At 40.6% G+C, this 27,945-nt stretch overlaps 1 protein-coding gene across 14 annotated transcripts in view; it reads right to left on the reverse strand.

Annotated features, from left to right (window-relative positions):
- Positions 1–570: 570 nt before the first annotated feature.
- IKZF1 (IKAROS family zinc finger 1) overlaps positions 571–27,945 on the reverse strand; it is a 92,960-nt gene continuing 65,585 nt past the window's right edge. For 7 of the 14 annotated variants that reach the window (XM_043508650.1, XM_038390099.2, XM_038390094.2 and 4 more), the window contains 4 exons: positions 20,969–21,136; positions 17,994–18,119; positions 12,635–12,769; positions 571–5,110 (listed from right to left, as the gene is read on the reverse strand). In XM_043508650.1, coding sequence (XP_043364585.1) covers positions 4,404–5,110; positions 12,635–12,769; positions 17,994–18,119; positions 20,969–21,136 — 1,136 coding nt within the window. In that variant the 3' untranslated portion in view covers positions 571–4,403. The remainder of the gene's footprint in view (positions 5,111–12,634; positions 12,770–17,993; positions 18,120–20,968; positions 21,137–27,945) is intronic. The other 7 variants (XM_043508647.1, XM_038390100.2, XM_038390096.2 and 4 more) reach the window with 2 other exon arrangements.

Raw genomic sequence — 27,945 nt, forward strand, 5'->3', positions numbered from 1 at the left:
CCTGCATGCCATCCTCTTTATGTGGCAGTAAAGAGGACTGAGGTATTCCGAAATTAGGTTGGCTTGTAAGAGCCAAAAACACTTAGCCTACGATCGTGCTCCCTTTCTCTTCCCCCATATGCTGGCAGCAAAGGAAGTTGTTAGTGGTTTATAAGCCCCTGTGTAGGCTGTACCAAACTGCACAATCATCCATGCCCCCCAGCATGACTCAGCAGGGCCCCTCTCTTGGGATTTTATGGCCAAAATACATCAGTGCTGTGGCATAATGAAGAGCCACTCTCTGGCTGCATTGCATCTGCTATGTATAAAGATCAAGGGTGTGATTATCTCCCATTTGCATTAGGCTGGTTAAACTTTACTGACTTCCATACAGTTACACTAGTGTAGATGTGAACAGAAAATCAAGAAAAACAGCTTTATGCACTCTTCCTTGTTCCACTTTGCCCCCCTTCTCTTGCATGTGCATGCAGAATCACTCATACACGAAAGGGTTTAAGCTGTGCAGAATATCACTACAGCAATTAAAGACAAGTCTTTTACCAACCTGTCTCCCTTACAAGATACAGCTCCCCTTCCAGACGTAATTTAATTAAAAAAAAATCAAGCAAATTTCATAAAAATCTGAAATGTAAATACAATGGTTTTAAAGAAAATGGGGTTTACAATATAAATTCACAACAAAAAATGTGTAAATACAACTTGTTTATATATCAGATATAAAAGGCGGGGTGGGGGGAGAGGAGAAACCAGCTGTGGAAAAAATTCTGAAAAGCAGTTTTTACTATGTTGCTATTTACATCTTTTTTAAAACAGGTATCAACTTAACTTAAAGCCGTTCAACATGTTTACTCTTTTTTTTTTTTTTAGGGTAGAGATAAACCATGATAGGCTGGTACACCAGAGCATAGGAGGAGAAAAGGGAGGTTACACTAACATGGTTATCTACGGGCACAATTTGTTTAACTGCAGACAGACGAGCTCCTAGTACATGGATCGTTTTTCCCTCATGTGTTCATCCCCATAAATAAAATTATCAATACATTTATTTCCAAACAAAGAGAGGCTGATTTTTGTGCAAACAATGTGAAACAAAAGCCTCTCTTCAAACAAGGAACGCGGTTGCTACTGCTGTTATGCTACTCCTTCTGATACACTGTATCTTATTAATAAGCTAAATTATACAACTGTATTATTTATTGTACAACATTCACATACTCTCATATAAATAGGAAAAGCCTAGAGCCAAGAAACACATCCACTGTGAAAATTATCATATGATACATAACTCCATGTAGTTATGTATGAGCCACACAGCCACATACTTGTGTGTGCATGTTGACAAAAAAGTGAAATAGCCCCAAACATTTAAATGCAGAGAAATCCTCTGAATCAGAAATTTTATAATTAAACGTTTCACTCTAAAGGCCAGAATCCACACATCACTTAAGTGGGCACCAATTCATTGGAGAGGTGCCTGCTTACATCAGTAGTGACTTTGGCTCTCTCTTTTGTGGGCTTTAGCAAAGAAATCCCCTAAAAGAGAGCTTCCTTATGGTCTGAACTGTGTTAAGAAAAAGATTGTTTTTCAAAAGCTAAAAATAATCTGTGTATAGATTGTATAACACTTAAACTGTGAGAGGGCCATGAATATCAGTAACAGAACCAGCTTCCTGTTTCCAGGAGATTAAGGTACGTTCCTCAGCTGTCCAGTTATCTGCCACTGATGCAAAGAGGTCACTGAAGAGACTGTCAGTAATGACCGTGTACCTCCCTGGTCAGAACAGCACGGGGAACAGCTCGCAATGAAAGTGTGAGGATGAAGGGCAGGTGAATTAGGCCCTGTAAAAGCATGAAAATTCAAAAGAAACAGAATATAAACTATGAAATAAAAAAGAACTCCTCTTAGTGTAAGTTATTTCTGCCCTTCCCTTGTAGTTTAACATCAGATTCTTCCTAGAAGCATGTTTAAATACTATTGGCTCACCAGTATGTACAGTCTTTGTTGACACAGAATATGCAACAGACTCAATGAGGAAATCTTTTTGGCACAAAAAATAGATAGAATTGCCCATCTTGGCTTTTCCCTGCCTGATGCGTAGGGGCCAGATTGTAACCAGGAGTACCTCCACTTAAGTCAATGGAATTTAACCAGTGTAAGGTCATAATCAGGGCTATAGTTTATGTTACTATCTCTTTTCTGGTATCCTACCAGCAATTTAAGATGTTCATATTCTTGTTTCACCAGTGTATGTGCATAAGTGTGTTTGCATGTGTTTACACAGTCCAAGCATTATATACATTCTTTCTATGTAATATCACCCTTGTGATCCAAGGAACTTGGCTTTTACAAAGTAAATTTCTTATAGTTAGGAATGAATGTACAGTATAACAAAGTAATGCGTGTGTGGGGGGGGAGGGGTTTGAGGTGTAAAGCGTATTCAAATCTCACTTACACTAGTATCATTCCGTTGCCTCAGTGGAGTTGCTCTTGATGTACAGCTGCGTAAGTGAAAGCAGAACCAGGACCCCTCTGTCTGTTTATATATAATATACATATGTAATATATACACCCATTGGACCCCATTCATCCTCGTGGAAGTGCACTCATTCTACTGAATTTGGTCTGTAATATGAATGAATATATATATATATATATAAAAATACATAACAGTATTACAAGACTTAAGAAATGGTCTTGTTGCAATATATGTTTTTTGTTTATGGGGTAGTACCAATCTCTTACACAGTGGAAATGTTTGTACATTCAATGGGTCGGGCAACTCAATCAATTAGTTATTATTACCTATACTGTTGTGGAAATATTCCAGTTCTGCAGAGCGATTCTTAACCAAGTTGCATAAATATCACTATTACACGGTCTTAAAGCCGGGAGGCTGTTTGGGGAGAGGAATGAGCTATTTGGAAGAGGAATTAAAGAAGAGACAAACAGATTGGCAGTTTTTACTATCAGCTGTCTTTGTGCTTCAGATGTCTTTTCATTTTACTGGAATTTAAACAGCTAGTTGGGAGGGTCTTGCTAAGAAGGGGGCTCTGAATGAGAGGGGGGAAAAAGACAGAATAAATGTTTTTGGTTTCATAGGGCTTGATCCTTGTTCTGGCCTCAATCCAGCAAAAAACCCCTTAAACTTGGGATTATTTTTAAGCATAAGAATAGTTCCATGTATGCTCATGTGACGACTCAGGCAAATGCTGAAATGCTCTGCTAGATTGGGGCCAGAGTGCTCAGTATCTTGCAAGATGGATCCCTTAATGAATAGTTAATTTTAGAGAAGAGGGGAGATGGGCACTATACGTTTTTTAAATGGCTGTTTAATTCATCTCAGTGCTTTTAAAAAAAAATCATTGTGGGCTAAATTTTCCAGACACAGCCCACAAAATTAGCCAGAGGACTTGCGGTGCAAGAAGAATGGGCATTTTCATATGCAAAATGGGTGAATTGGAAATTTTGCAGCCAGTTGTAAAAATTTTGCCCCCAAAACGAAAGAAGGGTGCATAAAAATATTCTCCAAACATTTTCTCTCGCCTACTGAATATCATATTTTTCTAAATAATTAAAACTCCTTTTAAAAAATCCTACATAAATGGTTGTTTTCTTATGCGGAAAGATTTTTAAACCTTATACTTTTAAGGAAAAAGTGAGTTTTTATTGAATAGGGAGAGAACATATTTATTTTAAAAGTCAACAAAACCCTTTTCTCCAAATAAATGCAAGTATGTATTACAAGGGTGTTTCTCATGTACTTCAAAAAACTGGCCTTATGCCTCACAATAGAAATAAGGTATGTCATGCTGGCAAGAAAATCCACACCTTGGCGTGTGCTATTGTGTTATTTTACTTCACTACTAAAATAGTGCCAGTCAAGAGTCTAGGCTTGCAACACCATTCCAGGTCCCCATGGCACCACCCAAGGGTCCTGATTGGGCCACTTTGTCTTTATTTTAATTAAATCTTCCCAATAACCCAAGTAATAATGGGAAGTCAAAAAAAAATGTATGTCTGGTGTAAGAGCCCGATTCTCAGCATGTTAGCACAAGGCCTTTCTAGCCCTCAGACAAGTTTTTGTGCCTTGTGCACATGTTTAACTGTTGGGGAGAGAGGTCTGCAGAAAGCAGTCGCTAGAAGGAAGTGAATTCAGCCACCTGACTACAAAAGCTTCTACTTACTAAAGGTCTGATGATCCAAATATTTGCAATAAAAACATCAATATGCATTTTATAAAATTAAGTTGCAATACATGCTACCAAGAGGAAAAAAACTCCTGGGGCCAGGTCTTCTAATTTTCATTTCTGGATGCTTTTACTGTCCAGTAGACTGGTGTTTTTTGTCGTTCATACAGCTCCAGTAGCACAGCTGACAAGATCGCATCTGTGTGGGAGGGGTTTTAACTCATGTGGAAACGGTGCTCCCCTCGTGTTATGTGAGAAGAGAATTCATATCTGTCCTGGCTGTGGTAGCCACACATGTTGCATTCAAAAGGATCGCGGAACCCATGACAGCCCATGTGGATGGTGTACATCACATGATCCAAGAAAAGAACTCTACAGTGTTCGCACTTGTAAACTTTTACTTGCTCCCCATTGCTGGTGATCACTTTGAAAGCATCGTGGGAATTGTCAGTACCTGCCCTCAGGACTTCATATTGCCTCTGTTCTTCTTTTATAGACAGGCCATTTCTTGCATGGGGAACTATGTGATTCGTCAGATAAATTAAACCGCTGCGCTCCTCATTATTACTCTCTGTATCTGTTGAGTCTTGGCAGCTGTTGCTGGGGGAGGCATCCCTTTCAGAGGAGATGGATTTGGCTTTGGAAAGCAGCAACAAGTTTTCCACTGCGGTGTCCTGAGCAGTATGATTGGAACGAGCATGATTGTCCCCAAGAGGTTTGTGGAGTTGATACATGGAGCTGATAATAGGTGCTACTTCAGAGCTTCCTGGAGGTGTCTGCACAAGGGGACGCAAGGACTCTGCCCCTAGGTAACTGATGGCATTGTTAATGGCCTGGTCTATAACATGAGTCTGCATCATCTCACTCTCCTTCTCATAATTAGTGGTGGCATCGTATGGAACATCAGACAAGCATTTCTCACCTGCATTCCAAAACAATCAGGAGTTAGGAAGTCCAATGCTTAGACACATTGAATCCCAAATGTCTATGGCAGTAAAATCAAAATAGAAAGATGCAATGCAGGGTACAAATCTGCATCTGAAATTGAGAACTGCTGTGAAAAGCTCTCAATTTCCTAGTGAGCTACACTAGAACTGATCAGAAAATATATTTTGGCAAACAATAAAAAAAATTAAATTCTGAAATACTGTCGTGGTGCCTCATGATACTTATGGTCCAACTGCATTAAACTCCCATTCTTCTCTACAGGCTGGGCTCCTTGGTTGGACTCTGGTGTGCCATGGCCTCCCTGTTGGTGCATGGAAGTGCTATATCATGGTAGTTACATTGCCATTGTGCATCATAGGAGATAAAGTCTATCAAAGGATCCTGGCCCATAGAAGAGAATGGGAGTCTGTCAGAAATATTTTGTTTTTTGTCTGAAAAACAAAAACATTTCATTTTTCCACCATTCAGCTTACTGACAAAAAATTAAAACCTTCTGTGGAAAGCAAACACTTTTCACAAATTCATTTAATCAAAAAGTCAATTTTCCATCAAACACTTCAAATGAAATTTTTTGAGGCTAGACGCTAGTTCTGAAAAGAAGGTTCACATGTCCACAAGTTTTCTGTACTGAAAAGTAGTGGCAGGAGCAACATAAGGCAATGTTTCTCAAATAAATAATGCCATTGAACTGAAAATTACCATTCTGAATGGAGTGAGACTTCTTTTGAGCTGTCTAAAGAGTCCATTTTGCCAACCAAATCTAGGTGTGACCTTACAAGTGCAATAGAGTCCACTGAAAAAATTACAACTTCACATCTATCAGCAAAGAAAAAAAATATAAGGAGCAGTTTCCAAGTATATAAACTAAGATTTCCAAAAGTTACTAAGTTACTACCAACTTCTAATGACTAAAGAGGGGGTGCTCCTCACTTTTAGAAGTCAGGCTCCTGTAAGTTGCCTCAAATTGGGCACCCAAAAATTGAAGTGTCTATTATCAGTAACCACTTTCAAAAATCTTGTCTATAGAGAAACAAGTTAAAAATAAAAAGCAAAGCCTGGGAATTAGAGAAAGTATTTAAAAATACAGCTGCTGATTTAAAGTATATCTGTGTACTACACTACACTATCGCTCATGATACTGAACTTCACTAACAGGTAGCTTTGAATGACAAAAAAGTCTCTCATGCAGTATTTGTAATACATCTGAAATATTACCAGTCCCATAAGGGAGGGGCAAAGAGGAGGAAACCTCCTTCAGATTCCCAGATAGTGTACCCCACATATGGCAGTTGTTTTCAAACTGCGGGTCATGACCCAGTACGGGGTTGTGGAATGGAAGGCACTGGGTCACGGCGGCTCTGATCAGCACTGTTGACCGGACCCTTAAAAGTCCCATGGGTGGTGCTGCCTGGCTAAGGCAGGCTAGTTCCTACCTGACACCGCACTGCACCCCGGAAGTGGCCAGCAGCAGGTCCGGCTCCTAGGCAGGGGGGCCACAGGGCTCTGCGTGTTGCCCCTGCCCCGAGCACTGGCTCTGCACTCCCATTAGCCAGAAACCCACCAATGGGAGCTGGGGGTGGGGTTCGGTGCCTGCGGGCAAGAGACACACGGAGCAGCTTGTGCCCCTCCGCTGAGGAGCTGGACCTGCTGATGGCCACTTCCAGGGCACAGCACGGTCTGTGGTGCCAGGATAGGCAGGAAGCCTGTCTTAGCACCCCCACTGCGCCACTGACCAGGAGCTGCCCAAGGTAAACCCATGCCCCAACCCCGTGCCCCAATCCCCTGCCCCAGCCCTGAGCCCCCCCAAACCGAGAGCTCCTTCCTGCACCCCAAGCCCCTCATCCCCAGCCCCACCCCAAGCCCTGCACCCCCAGCTTAGAATCTTGACCCCCTCCCATACCCCAACCCTGAGCCTCCCCAAACCCAGAGTCCCCTCATGCACCCCAAACCCCTCATCCCCGGCCCCAACCCCCAGCCCAGAGCCCTGACCGCCTCCTGCGCCCCAACCCCTTGCCCCAGCCTAGAGCCCCTCCCACACCCTGAAGCACTCATTCCTGGCCCCCCCGGCAGCCCTCACCCCAACCCTCTGCCCCACCCCGAGCCCCTCTCACACCACAAACCCCTCATCCCCAGCTCCGTTGGGTCACGGGCAATAACAATTTTCTTCAACTGGGTCGCCAGAAAAAAAGTTTGAAAACCACTGCCCTATGGTTAAATAACTTCTCTAATAATTTCTCTATGGAACTGTGAGCAACGTGGGTCTGACAGATCTCAGGGGATCCAGTGGAGGTGAGGTCCTGCTTCCCTCATACCAGTCAGTGCTGCTGTCACTCCTCCTTAAAATACAGAGGGGCTCCATTCAAAGTTAATACTGCCCTGGGCTATACTAATAACTTTCCCATTAGACTGCAGCATGTAGAAGATTGTCTAGAGCGGGGCCCAATTGTTCCTTCCTCTAGAAGAGTCTCCAAAGAGAAGGGGGAAAGTCTGCTGGAAATTCCACAGGATGAACTGGACAGAATTGCCCTCTCAGATTGGATTTCCAAACTCCACAAAGGGCCAAAAGTGCAGCCTGGAAATCGCTTACTTGAAATCCTGCAAAAAACAGACCTATAGTGCAGAAAGTCCTGCTGCCTACTAGGCACTTCTTGCGCCTCCATCTTCTCTGGAAATCTGGCTCCTCCCTGCTGTGCTCTAGACTCACTCCACAGCAGGGGAGGTAGCAGGCACAGAATGGGAGCCAACTAGAGCTGGTCAGGAATTTTTTTGACAAAATGTCTTTTTGTAGGAAAATGCTGATTAGTCAAAACTAGAACTTTTTGCGGAATATTCGCTCTTTTGACTAATCTTTCTCAGGTCCAGGATAGAATTTCTCTCTCCTCCTGGGAGGCTCTTATTCAGCTGAAATGTGGGAGACCCAGGTCCAAATCCCTGCTCTGAATCAAGCAGTCTTTCCTCATCCCCAGGCGAGTGCTCTAACCAGTGAGCTGTTGGTTAATTGGAAGCTGGGGGACTTGCTCTCATTTTTTGTGAAACATTTCTAAAAAAGTTTTAGGTTTTGTTCTAATGCGGAATGAAAACAAATGTCAAAAGCTCAACATTTGTTTGCAAAATGTTTTTTTTTTGGTTTTGTTTTCTGACCAGCCCTTGAGCTAGCACTTCTTGGAGCTATGTTAACTCCTGAGTAAATATCCAATAAGAAGGCATGGCATACACAGCTCCTAATTTGGCTCCATCCACATCTGACCCTGTGCTTTTTGGTCTGTTTTTCCCACCAGTGTCCGCCTCCCACTCCTAGTGCTAGTGTTTGTTCCTCCCCACTAGTGCCATGATTTTTATTAGATGCACCATTTCTAATCCCATTGTTTTGAAATGCAAAGAGCTAAAGACTGGAGATTCAAAATGGACTCTGTGGAAAATGCATGGGCAAGGTGTGAAATGCTTACCACATTTTTAATATGAATTTATACCCTTGATTCAGAAAACTACAAAGTTAAAGCATATATGTAGGTACATCATTAAAACCTGGGCTTTCTTTGTTATTATATGTCATACACTGGGCCTCCAGAGGGCACAAGTTTAGGTGTTCTTTATTGGTTAAATATTTGCTTTATGATTATGTACCATAACTAGCCTATAGCTGACCAATATAATGGATAGCTCCTCGTAAGGAAAAATCTGTCACAGAGCAAGACCATTTCAAATGCACACAAGCTGAAGGCAGGCAGGTATCATTTTTACATATGGGCAGTGCAGATAACACTAGTGCTCATTAAAATCATCTATTTTTATGGTTATCAGAGAATAAGTAAGGTAAACTGCTAGTGGTGTGAAGCTCTTCAGAAGCTTTGCAGGTTTTCAGGGATCTTGCTACAGGTAGCCAAATGCTAACAGATAGCTGATACGCTTTAGCTCGGATAGGCTTCTTTTTTTTCTGGTTGATGTTTTAACATATCAGGCATACTTCAGCCCGAACTGTTACCAGTCCCTCTCCAACCCCAGTTTGGAAGGTCCAGTTTGGCTCTCAGTCCTGGGGTCTGTTCCTATTTGCAAAGCATGGTGCCGTACACAAGTGCTGCGAAGGCAATATTGCTGTCAAATAATTTTGCACTTAATTAATTTAAATTGGTGAACGAACTCAGCTTTATAAAGTACCAGGTTGCACCTTGAGAACCTTACTGTTCTTTCTCTCGTGAGTTTGGGACTGACTGGACCTTGGCTTAGCTCTAATATTGTTGCATTCTTCTTTGCAACAGTGGCTTATTTTTCCTACCTTGTTAACTAGCCCTGAGGTTTATACTTGACTGGCTTGGCTGAGGAAACCTGTGCCTTCTCTGGCATTTGTAACCAGTGGTGCTTCTGGGCTTGCTTCTCCTCTCATTTAATTCTGCCTAAATGACGAGTGACACCAGTGAGATCAATAGTGATGCACTGATTTAAAGTCAGTGTAAGTGAGGAGAATCAGGACCGGGGTCTTTTAAATTAGTCACTGGTTAAATGATGCTAGCATTGTTATGTTAAAGAAATGGGGGAGGGCTGGAAATTGGTTCAGTATTTGGCGTATTTAATTCTTTAGTTCAATGTCCATTTTCTTGTTACCAAAATGGACTTTGGACAAGAAGACCAGATTTGGAGTTTGAGCAACTGGTAATGTACTTCATATTAAGTGGGGTGAGCACTGGGGAAAGGAGGAGGGGATTTGGGGGTCTCTGATGAGTCTCTTTGTCCAAAGAGGCCATTTTTTTTGACAGCAGATCTTCATAAATATTGTCTGTCATTATGGTGTCTTCTTACACCACACACAGAATAAGTGACAGGAAACTGCCTTACCCATGTCTCTCATTTGCCTGGCTTTCTTTATTGTTTGTTAGTATGAGGGTGACAAACAATGGAGAACAAAAAAATAGTCCATGCCCAACCTCTCTAAATAAGGTTACTTATTCGTGTTTATTAAAAAATAGTTTTCTAAAACAAATTAATTTCTCTGGTCTTCCTGGTGTCTTCACAGCTGATATTTTTTCCGTATACAAAAAGTCTGAGATAAATTCTGTCCAGAGCCTTCAGAAGAATTGCATCAACTTACTCCAGTAGTTGAATCTGGACCTTGATCATCCAACAATTTGGAGTTCTTTAACTCAGAATTCCTACCACATTTTCAGTATTTACCTCTACAATTTTGTCGTCATCTTCAATTCTGCCGTCTTAGTGGGTAAGCAGCTACATTTCCTGCCCTGATTAAGTCCTGCTCCTTCAATCATTGCCTTCTTTTCCCTGTCTTTGACTGTCTCTTTAAACCTAGCATAATAACAGGTTTCAGAGTAGCAGCCATGTTAGTCTGTATTCGCAAAAAAGAAAAGGAGTACTTGTGGCACCTTAGAGACTAACAAATTTATTTGAGCATAAGCTTTCGTGAGCTACAGCTCTGTAGCTCACGAAAGCTTATGCTCAAATAAATTTGTTAGTCTCTAAGGTGCCACAAGTACTCCTTTTCTTCTTTAAACCTACTATTCTATCTTCTGACACAATGACAAACTCTGGTACGAGATTCCTCCTCCCCTCTCCTACAATATATTCTCTCCTCCCTTACCCGTTTCTGACTCAGATGTGTTTCTCTTACTCTCTTCCACCAGTCTCTCAATCTGCTCTCTTGACCTTGTTCTCTCCAACTCCTGATTTCCCTTGCTTCCTCCCTTATACAATCTCCCTTCCTTCTTCTCGATTTTTCTCCTCTCTGGCTCACACATCTCTGACTTCAAACATGCTATAATTTCCTGTAGCCTCAAACATCCCTCCCTTGAGCCCATCTCCTTCTCCATCTATCACTCTCCTCTTTGAAAATTATCAAATGTGTTTTCTACCCTGGTAGTCTTAACTTCTTCTATGTTAATTCACTCCTTGATCACCTTGGGCTACCTCCATTCCACTGAAACTGCCCAATGACATCTTCCTGGACAAATCAAAAGGGTTCTTCTCCATCTCCATAATTCTCAGCTCTCTCCCACTTCAGATATGGTTGATCATGCCTCTTCCTAAATACTCTCTCTGCCCTAGACTGTAGAGACTTCCTTTCCTACCTCTCAGACTACTTCTGCAGTATCTTATTTGGTGGTGCTTCTTTCCTCCCTCTCTTTACCGAGGTCTCTCAGCATTTTGAGTTGGCCCTATCTTCTTCTCCCTTTACAATCTCATCCAGTGTTTTCTGTTGTGCCTCTTCTCCTCTCACTTAAACTCACTCTATTCATACTTGTACTTCTGTCTGTCTCTTCCTGGATGTCCTGCCCAGAGCTCAAATTTAACCCCTGAAAAACGGACTGCCTACTGCTCTAGCAGTGTTCTTCCCTGCTTCAAATCCTTCCACTGGCTTCCTGTCACCCACACCATGAAGTTTGGGCTGCTGCTTCTTCTCTCAAAAGGCATATGCAACTTGGATCCCTACTATTCCGTTTGTCTCTTTCTGTGGCACACTTCACTCCCCCTTTGCTCTATCCATGCCACATGAGTTACTGCTCCCTTGTGTCTTCCCACTCTTAGAATCAAACAGTCTTCCATGTGGCTTCCTACATTCTGGAATCCCCCTCCCTTACCTGGTCTTGTCATGTCTCCACCTTTTCTTCAAAACCCTTCTTACAATATAGTCCTTCCCACAGGCTTTAATCCTCTCCTGAAGCAAGTGATATAAAACTAGGAGAGGTCTGAATATTCTGTCTGTCTCTCTGTAGAAGTGAGCTCAGGTTTTCTTTTGAGTTTCCATGCTTTTGAGGGTTTAACTAAACCTAAACATTATTGCAATCTCTCTCATTGTATTCAATTTCCTTTGATTGATTTGCTACAAGCTACTACTCTGCACACTGAATACCAGCTGGAAGAAGAAAATGGACACCACCTCCTAGTCAAGTCACTGAGTCAAGAAAATGTCTATTAGTAAAATAAGGAAGCAGGTTATGGAAGTTTGTGTTGCTTATAGTATGTACATGTAGAAGTATAAATTGACCTTGTTTTCTTTTTACCATTCTCATCAGCTGGGCACATATTTCTAGGTTTATAAATTATACTTGACCAAAGAAATGCAGTAAACAAGCGTACAACCTTTCTGAAGGAGTGAAAGAGTATTAACCTCTTATGTTCAGCCCAACCTCACCTATACACACATGCTTACACATGTGTCAACACACAGGGTCTGCCCCTGATGGGGGAAGTTAACAAAACGTAGCCTTAAGCATCTGCTTAAGTGCTTTCCTGAATAGGAGCCTCGATTCCCAGTATGATCATATAGAAAACCTGGGGCATCAACAGTGGAAAAGGCAAGAATATTAAACCCCCCACAAAAGCTGTAAAATGGAAAGTTAAGCTGCAGAAAGCATCCTTTTTTTAATGCATCCGTCTAGTGAATCCTATATATTTATATATTGTTAATTTAATGATAACAAATGAAAATCATGATGCAAGACTGAGAACCCTATAAGGCTTTTTTAGGAGACAGCAAACGTTTAACTCTTACCAACAAATTTCTGAGGCATAGAGCTCTTACGTTTGGCGACGTTACTTGCTAGTCTATCCAGCACGAGGGATCTCTCTGACCCTATCTTGCACAAGTCTTCAGCCATTTCACTCTGGTTAGTTTCCTCTTTTATGACTGAAATCAAATGACATCAGAGGGTTAGGCATGCATGCTCCATTTTAATGGAACTACCATCTTTGTATCGTGTTAGTCAGACTTTTCCATTAGCATGCAACCAACTAAAACCAGGATCTTACAATGACAGGCACAGGTTGACTCTGACTCTTTGTATCATTGTCCCTTATGCTGACTAAATTATATCAGTGCTCATCTTCCCCTCTAATAGAATGTAGAGAAACAGCTTGCAAAGTACAACTACAGCTTATGGGGCCTGAATTGCTCTGTGCCCTGTCTAGTTATTTACACTGGTGCAAAATGGATGTCTAACATGATCACTCTGATTTGGTTTTACACCTACCTTGCAATGGTCTGAACAATTACACATGGTGCAGGAAAATGGAGAATCAGGCCCTAAGATCTTTAATATTACTTTTGATATAAAGCACTCCCCCTCTTACCCTCCCCACCCCCCACTACCTTTTAGTGACAGAAAAGCCCAGCACAATAAGCATCGCTTCAACAGAAATGGGGCATGGCTATCACTTCATATAGAAGAATGTATTTATAATTTATGTAGAAAACAACTTCTCTGACAGTTCACTATTACTCTACTTCCCTGATACAGTGTTCGTCATTAAAATCCAATTTTAGCTAGTCCAGTGGCTGAACATATATTTATCATAGAGCATTGACCTTCTGCACTCAGACTGTTTTCTGACTTCCTGCTGCTGCTAAGAAGTTTTAGGTTTAGAAAGGAAGCCCAGCAAAGAGATTCTTAGCTATGAGCCACTAGGGAAAAGGTTCCTGTTATGTCACTTTGTAGCAATTGCCTGTGGAAGCTGAAGGGGTATGAGACTGAACTGAAACAACAAGAGCTCTAGGATGGTAAACTATATCTATCCTGAGCATCCAATGGCTGAAGAAAAGGTGATCTATCAAGTGTGTGTAACTTTGGATTTTTTTTAATCTTTTGCCAGGAGATGAATATTTTAAGCAAGATTGTGACTTGATATCTGATCATCAAGTAAAAAAGCTTGATTCAGCAAGCTGTCTTTTATATTCTATGTCTGCTGGTTACATGTTATCTTCTCAATAGGTGTGCTCACTTATTGATAGATGTTTACATGGTAGCTACTGCTGTGGTAACTGGGCACCTCACACTAGTCAAAGTAAACATATCTGTTGCCTACATGAAAGGAATAAGCAAACCCAATGGACCCATGCTAGTAATATGTATACAGTGTTGTTGTAGCTGTATTGGTCACAGGATATTAGAGACACACAAGGTGGATGAGGTAGTATCTTTTATTGGACCAATTCAACTCTTCTTTGGGTTTGTGTAAACTCGAAAGTTTGTCTCTCGCGCCCACAGAAATTGGTCCAATAAAAGATATCACCTCACCCACCTTGTCTCTCTAATATTATCAATATGTCATTTAAATGGCAGCCTGATAGAATAGGCTTGGCTACATCATGCCCTGAAGTTGACAGACTCAGGTGGGGTGGATCAATAGAAGGAGCCATTAAGTGCTCTCAGAGAAGAGTGCCCCCATGGAAGACAACTCTAGGAACCAAGAGCAGGAGCAATCTAGCAGATCTTAACCACAGCTGCAGGATGACATACTACAGTGGTTGAAGTGCTCGCTGAAATGACTGGGCCCCTTTTAAGATTTTAAAGACTGATCACTTCCAGATGCTATTCAAGGTGTGGGCACAGTCAGTCAGTACTGGGCACTGGTGTTGTATGCTCATTACAATGCACCCATTAAGGAGGCAAGCTTCTGCATTTGGTATAAGCTAACACTTCCAGGTGTTTTCCAAGAATAGCCCTTTGGAGTGTGTGTTACAACAATCCAATTTAGAAGTTACAAAAGGGTAAAATTCTATGGTAAAGGCCCAAAGCAATAAAAAGTCACTGTTTCTAAAGGACATAATGACAAATAGCAGTTCCCACACTGACACCAAAATGCAAACACAAACACATTTCCCCATGGCATCCAAGAAGGCAGCACAATAACATTTCCAAAGAATTAAAGGAGGGTTAGCCCATGATTTCTTTTTTTGGGTGGGGGGTGGGGGGGAGAGGGATGAAAAATAGCAAGCAAAAAATAAAAATTTAGGCCCAAACCAGTATTTTCCAGTTTTTTGGAAACTGAAACCTATGCCTACCCTACCACACCCCCCAATAATTGAATTTTTGGGGGTTTTGATTGCCAAAAACTGAAAATTGTTTCTGTTTTTGTGCTTTCACTGAATTTTTTTGTGGGAACAAAAAACACTGATATCTGTATATGCCTACACCATCTACCTGTGTATCTTTGTGGCTGTACTATGCCATAGCTCCATTGATTGATTCTGATAATACACTAAACCACAACAGCAAAGCTCAGTCTACAAGTTTTCATAGTTTGTCTCTTCTGATATTCTCTATAGTACTTGGAGGGTCTCATGCGTTCCTACTGAAATCAATAGCAAAACTCCCACTTATGTCTGTGGAAGCAGCATCAGACACTAAGGTGAAATTCTAGCCCTACTGAAGTTGTTTGGAGCTTTGCCATTGATTTCAGTGGGGCCAGGATTTCATTCCAAATCTCCTTCAAATTCAAAGAGAAAATGAAAGAAAATATGTTGTTCCCCTTCACCCTCCTCCTTGGCTCTGCCCATATTAGGTATGTTTCCCAATGAGAGCTATCAGGACCTTAAAGGAAGTGGTAGAAATCAATTGCTTAGGACTTTTTCAATTAGATTAGACAAAATACTAGAAAATATGCTGTGGAAAATAATCCTGCAGTAACAGGGAGATGGACCGGATGACCTTACCCCTCAGCTCTATGATTCTATTAATACAACAATCAATGGGACTTTATTATCATAGTAATAGCTCCATAATACATACTGAAAAGCTTAATGAACAGTAGTTCTTGCATATAAGACTGACTTACTTTTCTAAGTATAAAAAACATGCCTTTAAAAATATTTTTAAATACCAAATGGACCAGGTCTCATTCTGAACTGCTTTGTTGCATATTTACCTCTTTATAGATATAATATTTTTAAAATTGAAAAATGGCATCTGAAGTCAAACTGTGTTTGTGATGAGTTAGGGAGCTTTGTATGTAATTTAAAATACCAGAATCACTTTCAACAAAGGATTTTTAAATGAAAAACTGATTTATTTCCTGAGAAATAATACCAATTTTTGTTAAAAAGTAGGATTTGTGGCAAAATACAATGTTTAGAATATAAGCTATTTCTTCATTTTACTCCCAGTTTCTAAAATCAAAGTCATATTAGATATAATAGGGATCTGGCTGATACTCTTTGTGTATGCAAGAAAGCAATGTTTCTTAAAAACCACTTATGAAAATGCCAACTTTCAATCTGATTCAAATATTAAATAAAGAGTTGCACAACCCTAAACTGCTTTGAACATCTAAGCTTTTTGTGTCAGGGTTTATAATAAGCACAGTCCCATACATCTGAGAGTTATTTCTTATTAAAGTTTCTGGTTACTGATTTCAGCTTCATCTGCATATTTTTCTTTACTAATATTTTATTTTCAGCAAGTAACTGAAAAGCTAACACAAATTGTTGTTTTGTTTTGCCCACAAATGTATCAAACCTTTATGCCAGGCACTGGAAATTCTAACCCCTGACAGACTATTTGCTTCTACATCCTATCACCCTGTTACGGAATAAATATCATGGCCTTGAGTACATTAGCTCCAGCTTTCCTCCTATTAATACATTCTCCAATCCCTCAACAAAATTAGAAGGAGCGCTGCTCTAACATGCTGTTGGAAAGAAGAATCTCAGCTGCATTCAGTGTTATCATTATGTGCATATACTTTACATTATCTTGCAACATGTAAAAACATATTCAAGTGCTGTCCACATATACAATATTAAATAAGGCATCATTGCAAATAGGTCAGAGATAATGTACCATTTTGTCATTTGACAAACTGAATAATATACACTTACAGGTTCAAAAAGGTAGGCAAGAAATGCAGTTTATCAGATGGACTAAGAAAAGGAGGACTTGTGGCACCTTAGAGACTAACAAATTTATTTGAGCATAAGCTTTCGTGAGCTACAGAGCTGTAGCTCACGAAAGCTTATGCTCAAATAAATTTGTTAGTCTCTAAGGTGCCACAAGTATTCCTTTTCTTTTTGCGAATACAGACTAACATGGCTGCTACTCTGAAACCTATCAGATGGATTGTAACTTTAAATTCTGCAGCACATTGATACTCTGTTCTCCACCTGAACTAATGCCTATAAACACATCCGGTATGACTACCTCTTGTGATCAGTCTCACACATCTAATTAGCAAGACCTGCTCAATTTTAGGCACAGGTTTAGATTCCGTATTCTCCAAGGAACAGATTGTGGCTCTGCCACATGCCCCAGACATGGGATCAGATGTTGGTACACAGGCCCAAAGGAAAAAATCATGTTGCAGTGAGGCACGATTGCCTCCCTACTTTCTCTTTGGTTCAGGTGGGTAGGTGTTTGCTGCTGGTGCCTACTAACAGCAAATTACTACCCTCTCCAGACTGGCGCCTCTAGTGCATTGTGGGGCAGAGCTAAGGTTCTTCTCTCTTCCTGCTCATCCGCTTGGCCTGGGAGGAGCAGCTGGCATTGAGCGCCTACTCATTGCTGTGCACTGGGACACATGGTCTGGAAAGCCTATGCAGGTATGTAAGGATGTGTGTGGTTCTTACCCACCCCCATACCAAAGTGCACATTTCAGAGTAAATTAGCTCTAAATCACTTTGGCAGTGGAATTATCTTTTTAACAAGAGTTTGTAATGAGTATTGTAATCTATAGGACTCAAAATAAATAGAAAAGTTCCAGCCCTATGAGTTGGGATAACTATGCTTTAGCCTGCACAGCTGGTGAGCTAAGGAATTCCAAGTCTTGTAGCTGGTTACCTGAAGGTGTTGTTTCTAGATGTAAAAGCCAAAATTAGCCTTCATACCTTAGCTTGATTGTTTTAGATTGGAGCAAAGAAAACAAAAAAACTCAATATTGATTAAGTACAACAATAGTTCCAACTAATTATCTGTCTACCCAGATAGAGATGGAAATATATATTCAAAAATCTGTTCAGTGGTAGTATTGTAATAGATAGTTACACTTCCCAGATAGCTCAACTGGACCATGACCTAGTAATTAATGAGTGACAGGAGGGTACTGGTTCCAGGATTACCCTTTCTGCTTTTCACTCCTACCTGGATACAAGCTGCCTGAGAGGCTCATGGTTTGCAGGTAATTGTGGCAACGTTCTTTATGTTCTTCTAAAGAGCTGCGCTGTTTATAGCTTCGGCCACAGTATCCACATTTGTGAGGTTTGCCAACTGCAGAAAACACAATTTAGCAAATGAGTGAAATTAAGTATCTGACAGAATAATAATGATAACAACAGGAAATCATGCGTGCTGTGGGACTATCTACAGCCAACACTCAATGGAGTATTTGGGGCCTCTCAAAACAACAATGAAAATTTAATTTGTATATAAATCTCTCCTCTGTTTTTTCCACCAAATGCATCCGATGAAGTGAGCTGTAGCTCACGAAAGCTTATGCTCGAATAAATTTGTTAGTCTCTAAGGTGCCACAAGTACTCCTTTTCTTTTTAATGAAAATTTAGTTATATTCTCTAATTTAAAGACCAGCTCCTCAGCTGCTACAAACTAGCATAGCTCCATTGAAATCGCTGGAACTACCCTGATTTACACCAGCCGAGGAATCTGGCCATAAATCTTCAAAACTAGGGCAATCTTAGTTGCCCCACACATTTTGTGTGTCACTGGGCCTGACTGGTTTTCTTCTCTGCTTTGGAACTGGTCTAAATATCTGAGGGCAAGTACGATATCAAATAGAATTTTGTCTTGATGAGTGGTGGCATGCAACAGCAAAATCAGAGAACTACAGAGGCATCAAATACCTCAGACAAATGTTATCATCATATTTGTAAACATCCTTTAAGTATTCAGTTTGCTGGGTTTTGTATAATAAAGATTTGCGTATTGATAATTGTAAGTAAAGGCTTTGCAAAATTCTAGGACATTTGATGGTACAATCCTGGGTTCATAAGTTGAAAATTATCTTGGGATGCTGGGATCCCAATTTCTGGAATTTCAGGGCTTTGGACTCCATCTCTTAGAATTTATTGCATTGGGGAGCTGCCGGTTTGGCACAGAAAGAGTTGCAGCGCTACAAGCCTTCCTCCATTCTTTGCCTTATGTGCCTCATCCTTGATGTGGGAAGAATTCTCAGGTTGATGAGGGAAGAACTGTAGGGATGAGAAGGTAATTCAGTCTCCAAGTCCTCTCTGCACAGAGACTGCCAACTGGGGTGACTATTTTTGTGGTGTAGACCACTGTCCACTAGAGGTAGATGAACCAGGTCTGATGCAATGAGAACCAACTCAACTCTTTACTTAAAACTAGAAGCAAATCCAAATAGTGTCTTTTTTTAAGGTTCAAATCAGTCCTGGATAATTTTTATAAAAAATATTTTTATTTTCCTGGTTCTGGCAGAATCCAGAAGTAGAAGCACTGAAATATCATGACAGAGGCTCTGCTTGTGGTGTATCTAGCATGACCAAATGCAGAAAGTACTTGGGAATCTTACCACAGTGACTGTTCACGTGAGATTTCTGGCCCAGAATGTATAGACTTATATTAAAAAGACTGGCTAGTTTGATAAGGAGCTATACTTTTGGATGGTTATACAAACCTCATCTTTGAGTTTCACTCACCACCACTGTCAGCTAGGAACTGGACTGAGACCATCAACGTATTTGCATACAATGATGTCACTTTACTAATCATAATAATATTGCATATTTATATAGTGTCTCATATCCTAAAGAATCTCAGAACTTTATTCAAACTGTATAGAAATCACTTCACCCATATCTGGGATGGAATTCTACAGCTGCTAAATAGCATAAAGCACAACACAATACTTGTTCGGAGAGGAAGTGAAGAGGAATACTGTATCTCCTTGAAATGGCAATTTTAGATAAGCAGAATGCCTATATGCCCAGTTCAGAAAAAAATCCCTATGCAGGATATCATTTAAGCACATGCTTAAGTCCCACTGAAATCAAGGAGCTTAAGCACATGTTTAAAAATTAAACTTGTGCTTAATGGTTTCCTGAATTAGGACCTGATACAGGCAGAATCCAAAGGGAATTTGATTTGGACACCTGGGAGAACATCTCTTATAAACAGAGCCATCTTTAGTGATCAGGTTTTCACCTCATATAAAAAATGGCACTTCCAGAGCCTGCTACCACCATACAGGGCTATTGGCCGAATGCTAACTTTTTTACATTACTTCTGGAAGCACAAGGGGTTTCCCTGGGAGGCCTCCTATCCAAATACTGACCAGGAGAATTCCAGCTTAACTTGTGAAATCTGATAAAATTGCAGCCCCAGCTGGCATGGTTGCAGGCACTTTTAATGGTGTGGGTATCATTTTGGATTTGCTCTCAGAAGGAGAGTGATGCTGTGACCTTTTTAAACATTGAGAGCCCTTGTTAAATGAAAAGGTAGAAATGAGCACAAGCATGAGTATTTTAGAAAATATTTATCCAGGCTTCCATATTAGAGTCTTTTTATTTAAAAAATAACAACCCCCACCTGAAACCTCTAACAGTATAATGCAGCACACAACATAAGTTATGCGCAATGGGTGAAATTAACCTCATATTTAGAAAGCCAGCACCAAGCCGATGCATTACTCAAACCTTCTTTTGAGGGATTAAGTGAGACTTTACTGGTGCAGAAGCCTTAGGCAGGCTCCGCACCATGGTGCATTTCACTCGAATCATGCAGCCCTTATTCATGCAAATAGTCCCATGAAAGGGATTGCTCACCTAAGGGTTGAAATATCAGACTCTAACATGGGAATTTCCAACTAGCCTGGTGCCAAGAAGTAAAGAAAAGCTGATTATTTGGGGTTGCTAAAATAAGCAGAGTTTAGTAGCTTCCGATGAGGCATCCTTACTGCTCAAACTCTGCAGCTATGCACTTTTTGTTCAAGTCACAAGTTGGTTAAGCCTGAAGGGAGCCTACTTGCATCCTGACGCAAGCAGCCATTGGAGACATGACGGCAGTGAGCACGTACACAACTCCCAGCCTGACCTGGAAGTGAGCAAACTTTGTCCAGAAAGGGCTTGGATGCAGTTACTTACCAGAATGAGTCCTCAGGTGGCCCGTGAGGGCATCCCTGCGTCGGCAGGCATAGTTGCACAAGTGACATTTAAAGGGTTTTTCGCCAGAATGCAACTTTATGTGGCGGAGAAGGTTGCCTTTCTGAGTAAAGGAGGCTCCACACTGACTGCAGTGGAAAGGGCGTTCCCCTATGAGGAGAAGGAGAAATAAGTGAGAACAAAAATCTTACACAGTAACAAGAAAAAGATTTCAGTGAGAAAGTTGTTTTCTCACTGGTGCTCTATGACTTCCACCGGCTGCAGGTTTGATATAACATGAGGCTTTCAGACTAAACCTGCCAGTTTCTTAACGCTTCACTGGCTGGGTCAATTTGATCTGAAAATCTAATTTTTTTTTTCTAAATCAGAATGGCACATCACAATGCAAATTCAAACTCATTTAAATAAAGTGACTGCAACATTTTGTGTTGAAGAGCCACTCTTCCTGATCAGCAGTTTTGGAATAAACCAATATCCAATTTTGCATGTTGTGGCATTTGGTGGGGTTTTTAATGTGGCTTTTTTCAAAGGGTCTTTAAAATATGCCACTGAAGCAGCAAAAGAAAAAGGAAACTCATTAAAAATGCATTTCAGGATCACAAGTTCATTTCAGCGTTACATTCTTATATTTAAATGAAAGGCACTTCATTATAACAGTTATAATAACTTCTTTTCATTTACATTTTCCCTGTATTTTCCCTTTCAATTTCTTCTCCATTACCTGTCTGTCCCTAAGCAGGCAAATCAGGAAAGAGACAGAGAAAGAGAGAGAGAAAAAAGTAAAATGAGAAGTTAAGACAGTGTAAAGGAAACCCTGTACCTTCCATACAAAAGTCCTGACCCTCCTCAGGCAGGGTATTAACATAGGAGTTATAGTAATGTGCTTTTCACACGACCCTTTAGGAAGCACAGTCATTTGTCTAAATTGGTACACTTTATCAAGGGAGCAAGTCAGATTGCCCATACAAAGATGCAAATATGGCTTTGGTATTGGTTTTTTGTTGTTGTTTTGATTTGTTTTTTGGTATTGCTCTTTGAAGTTGTTGTACTCTTTTGGTTTGGAGGTATGTGATTTTTTTATAATCTCTGGTATACATGATCTGTGTTTCGAGTTGCACCAAATGGTTGGATTAGATGGGACAATTTACATAAGAAAGAAATCCTGTGTATCATTCCCCCCAATTCCTTCCATCATTCCCTTTTGCTGTCAGAAATAGTCCCTGAGTCTGATGTCAAACCAGCCTTTGAAACTAATTTTCTGACATCTGTTTGTCCTAAGCGAAAACTAAAATAATGATAAGTCAGCTCATGTTTTACGGATAAATCAGAATTGATCTTCTTTTTTAATGACGGTTTTGTCCAATACAAAAGAATAACACATGATTAAAAAAAGTTAAACCAATAAATGCTTCCTTTCCCCCCAAACCATATGAACATCTCTTGTTATCTTACACATTTGGAAACAACTAGCTTGCATGTGTGAGCATACAAAAACAAGCTATAACCATTCTCGTTATTGAGTAATATGGTTAGAAAGCTCAGAAAAACAGATAAAAGGGAAGCACAATCTGACCTATGGAGAATACTTTGCTTGGCTGATCTCTATAATCGGGATCACATCCTTTAACATTCAAATATGGGCTAATGGGAGGCTATTTTGTGAAAAGGAGTGTTTGACCAAGTGTCCTCTGGTATGTCTAAATCTCCCAATTTAGGAAATGAGTCCCCGTCTTCATCATGACCCAGATCTTTAACAGTATTTAAGCATCTAAACTCCCATTGATTTCAATGAGATGCCTAACTACCACTGAGGATCTGGGCCCAAGAAACTTTAAGGGCCAGATTCTCAGCTGGTATAAAATGGTGCAGCTCCACTGAAGTCTGAGGAGCTATCCCTCCAGGGTTGTACCATATGATCACTTGAGAAGAAGCTATTTACACTAGGTGTTGCAAAGAACTGAGCAGTTATTGGTGTCTGCCTCTGGTTTGTGTTCTCTACATCTTTGTAGCAGTTAATAGGTAAGATTTTTTTAGGAGTGAAACAGTGACTGAGAAGCCAGTTCTCACTGACAGTCTCAAATAGAGAGGAAACATTCTTACTTAATTCTTACTAAGCAGCTTTTCTATCATTCATTTCCATTAGTTTTACTCAGAGAAGCAAAAGAGGAGAAAATAAGGACAATAAAAGCATGCAGGGAGAGGCATGTAGAGTAAGAATGAAAAGTATGTCCAACCTACAGCTCTCATAATGGAAGGGTGAAACCTTGCATTGGACAGGAAAGGCAGACAGCTGGAGAATTTGAACTGAAAATGCTGTGTACTCTATAATACTACAGAACTCACAATGGGAGCATATATTAGGAAATTAATACTCAAGTCACCGTATTACAACAACTGAAAATACATCTGCACTAAAAGACAGCTAATTCATGTATATTTTCTCCCAATACCCCGGTTGCCCACTCTACAGCTATGGGTGGCAAAAGCATGTACTCAATATGGGACCTAAACAGACCAAACACCTTCAACAAGAATGGCAAGCCAGTCTAAGATATATCTGGGTCTATCACTGGCTATGAGCATCTCCCACAGAATGAGAGAGACACACCAGTTCTCGGAAAGTAAAATTTGTCTTTTTACTTGAGTAATCTTGTTTAACTGTTCTCTGATTTCCTGCTTTACACAGCACTATTCTTCCTGGGTAAAATTCAGCTCAGCCAACAAGGCCTAGATGCCATTTAAGTCCCACTTAAGTGTTAGTGGCCCAAGCTAGCTCTCAATGTAGAGGTGAATTTCATTCCCCCTTGAGAAAAGTTTATCATCTCCTCCTTACTTGCAAGTGTTTCATCCCTAATAAAAGGTTTCTTATTGCAGGTGTACCCACAGACACACTCTCAGTGCTATCCTCTATCCCAGTGGTTTTCAATCTTTTTTCATTTGTGGACCCCTAAAAATTTTCAAATGGAGGTGCAGACACCTTTGGAAATCTTAAACATAGTAATGGACATGAACCCCAGGCTGAAAACCACTGTTGTATGGTAACAACCACCTTTTGCGGACCCCTCAGACATAATCTACGGACCCTCTGGGACTGCGGACCACAGGTTGAAAACCACTGCTCTAACCGCTGGCACAAACCAGCTACTGTGTAGATAGGTGCCAGGCCTTCTTCCTTACACTGGTCCTTCAAGGCATTTCAATCCTGACCTGCAACAATCCTTGCCAGGATATTTTGCCAATCACACGCTATTATGGGGAGGATCCTGAGAGGTGTGAAACACCTGCAGTTCCTTTTGGCTTCAATGAGAGTTGCAGATGCTCAAGCAACTTTCAAGATCAGGCCATATATGTTGTTTTCATGAGCTAGAAAAATGAGGACTATGTTGAGATGGCCACAGCCCTCCCTATTTGTGACTTTAGCTAAGATTTTAGACTCAGGTCTTGATAGGTGAAAGTCTAGTGCCCTAATGCACCATGCCACCCTACCTTCTTACTGGATAATGTGTATGAACCCTTTAAATGATCAATAGCAGGGGTATCAGATATGGTGATGTGTGCTTCTGACACCTAGCTAGGGAGACAGTGATCAAATACAGGACTACCAGTGACTTTGACTAAGGGATTCCAAAATAGCACAGACCGGTATGGCAAGTTAAGCATGAGCCCATGCTCAGGGGTCTCAAAATCAGCAAACATGAGTTTTTCATTTTAAAAGTGCTTTCCTAAAAATTTAACATGAAAGGAACAATAGGCTGAATATCATCAACCACCTAACAGATGGTGGGTGGGGGGGTCAGATAGTCATGAGTGGAATCCTTTCTACAATAAGGAGAAGCTGATGACAATACAGGTGAGTAGTCGGGGTTTTACAGCTACTTGCATACAGGAGTGGGCAGAAAATATCAGGTGCTACTTTGCATATCTACACTTGGCAGGTGTTTTCATTAAAAGTAATTATGTCTTATCAGGCCAGGCAGTCATTATATTTTGGTGTTTTAGTGTGCCGGGTTTTATTCATTTATCAAATATTTATTTAAGAGCATTTCACTGTATATGCAGGTTTTACATGAATTAACAGCAAAGTAATTCATTTGCAAGGCTTATTCCCTCATCAGGCACATATTGAAATGGGCTTTAGCAGAGTGAGTTAAATGTCTTTAATAGTGTATCCCATTTCCACTTTAATTTTCACAGCAGACCTGAAAGGGAAGATGGTTACTACTATTTCCCTATGACATCCCTTTAATTTAGAATGGCCCAGCATGATCCTGAACACCTTCTCCAATCCCTGCATAAGGTGAGCGCCAATGGACTTCTGCAGATTTACTTGCAAAAGGAGTTCAGCATCAGATCCTGTTCAAAGCAATGACTTTATCTGACAGGCTGGCAAGACAATTAAGGAACCTAACTTTAGAACTTGTAGTTTTATTAAAAATCAAAAAAGATGTAGGTTCAACCGAGTGCATTAAAGCATGCATAGTATTTTCCACCCCATTCTACCTGTTGTATACTTTACTTGCATACTGGGGGTCAAATTAAGAATCCTACAGGTAGTGTTGTACTGTGTAGAGGAGCAACACTTCACTGGGAGTTCTTGGAGGTCTTGGGCCTAATGCTGCCTTGCCTTGCACGTTGTGTATCCATTTACACCTGTGCAAAAGTGAGTGCAAATTTGCCAGTCTAGTTTAGTAACATTTTGCAGTAACACTCACTGCACAGATGTAAATGACTCCACCAGCTGCAAGGCAGAGGAGACTTGGGCTCAGTATGTACGTGCTGGGCAAAAGCAGATATGCTTCCAGGAGGGTTGAGAGTGAAGAGTGCTCAGAGGCAGTCCTTGCTAGGCCATTTTGAAAGGTATGGCATACAGTCCACCCAGCATTGCTTGCTGGACACGGTCTGGTATGTGGAGATAGGCAGAGCTGTGTCCACTTCACCTTGGCCAGATATGCCCCCATGTGGCTTATTTACCATTGTCATCAGTATCACCTCCATTAACACCCCTGCTCTTCAGAAACTTCAGTGAGTATCTCCCCTCCCTCACCACCTACCCGTTGCATCATACTTTTAGCAAATGATGAATTAGCTTCATAATGCAAGTAGCTTTATACTACAGTCAGAAGCCTTGGGCTGACCAAAAAACAGAGCTACTTGCATATTACATGCTCATAAAAATAGCTATCTGGCAAAACAAGAGAATGTTCTTCTGTCTTCAAATTCCATAGTAAGTCACAACATTCTGTTTCAATTCATGCAACACTACCTTCTTTATACCATTATATGTTGGGCCAAATGGGTCTGTCAAAAGAACTCTTGTGGACATTTTATCAATTTTTAAAGAACTACACTTTAACATTCAATAAAAGAAAAAACCACCAAACCCTTTACTACCACTATGAAGTACATTGCAGTATCACACTTTCAATAATTTTTCATTGCTTTTCCAATAAAGGTACAAAACATCTGCTTTTCCCTTAGAGAAGGCTATATTGTATCTAATTTAATCACGCAGTGTTTTGAAATAGGTAAGTGTTACAACATTTCTAAACATCACCATGACCATTTTTTATCATCTCTTCTCAGTATTATGCTAGAGTACAGTTCACTACTGTAGCTTGGACAGTTGCATTTAAAATGATAAACACTAGAGTTGGAAAGGTTGTTCTGGGTCATTTTATGCATGTTCCCCAGTTAGTGCATTATTGTTCTCTACTTTAAACCCACAAGCATTTTATTTAACCTGCTCCTGAATAACTAGGGAAGTTGTTTCCACAATTTTCTTGGTAAACAATTCTATTGGCTACTTTGTTTCACTAGGACACAAGCTAGTACTGCTGGTTACATCATTCTTAATAACTGCTTCCCCTCTTCAAATATTTGTGCACAATTGTCACATCCCTTCTTTTAAGCAGCATAATTTATCAAGATAACAACAATTGGAAACTCCAAGGCTGAATTTGTCCCTTTGATACCCAACAAACTGGGCTACAATTTTAAGCTCTGATCCTGAAACTGACTACATACAGCTCATCCCCATGCCTGTGCCAAGCCGCACTAAGTTCAAGGTGACCTGTCCCCAGGCACAGTCAGTGGCAGGATCATGCCCTTAGACTTTACTGTGTGGCATTATGATCATTAGTTCTTAACTCTTTGAGGCTCTTTAGAACAAGAGAACCCAGGCAGAAGATCTACAGCATCGTGATAATGAAAAGCTACCATTTATGAAAAAACAACTTAATTCCATGTCTCTCTGAAGTCCTATTGGAACTCCTTCAGAGTCAATTCTCGCTGATGATCATTATAATAGGCTTTTATTGTGTAAAGCGTCTGCAGTGAAATCAATTCTGGTTGCTTTCAGACCTTATTAGAAATTATGAAAAAAGATTCTTAGACTTGTAATTTACTTAATTTGTGGCACTGATCATTTTAATAGCATGATCTTCTTGCAATGTTGGAAATAGAAGAACACTGTTCACTTAACAGTGCAAAACAATTCAGGAAATGTTCTTGTAATTTTGCCTACATTTAAAAAAAAATGAACCACGTCAAGTTAGTTTAGGGATGCCTTTGGAATCGATGTTTGTAAGTAGGATAATTTACCATTGTTGATGGTGTAATGGAATCAGTGAAATTGTTATGTAAGTCTCATATCAGTTATGCCATGGGTTCTCAACCTTTTTCTTTCTGAGATCCCTCCCCCAACATGCTATAAAAACTCCATGGCCCATCTGTGCCACAACAACTGTTTTTCTGCATACAAAAGCAAGGGTGCAGCAAGCAGGGCAACTGCTTGAGATCCTACACCATAGCAAAGCTAAGTTGCTCAGGCTCCAGCTTCAGCCCCATGCGGTGGGGTTTTGGGTTTCTGCCCTGGGCCTGAGCAAGTCTAATGCTAGCCCTGCTTGGCAGACCCCCTGAAACCTGCTCACGGCCTCCCTGCGGGCCCTGGACCCATAGTT

This window comes from Dermochelys coriacea, chromosome 2 (assembly GCF_009764565.3).
Source record: "Dermochelys coriacea isolate rDerCor1 chromosome 2, rDerCor1.pri.v4, whole genome shotgun sequence".
NCBI classification, from domain to species: Eukaryota; Metazoa; Chordata; order Testudines; family Dermochelyidae; genus Dermochelys; species Dermochelys coriacea.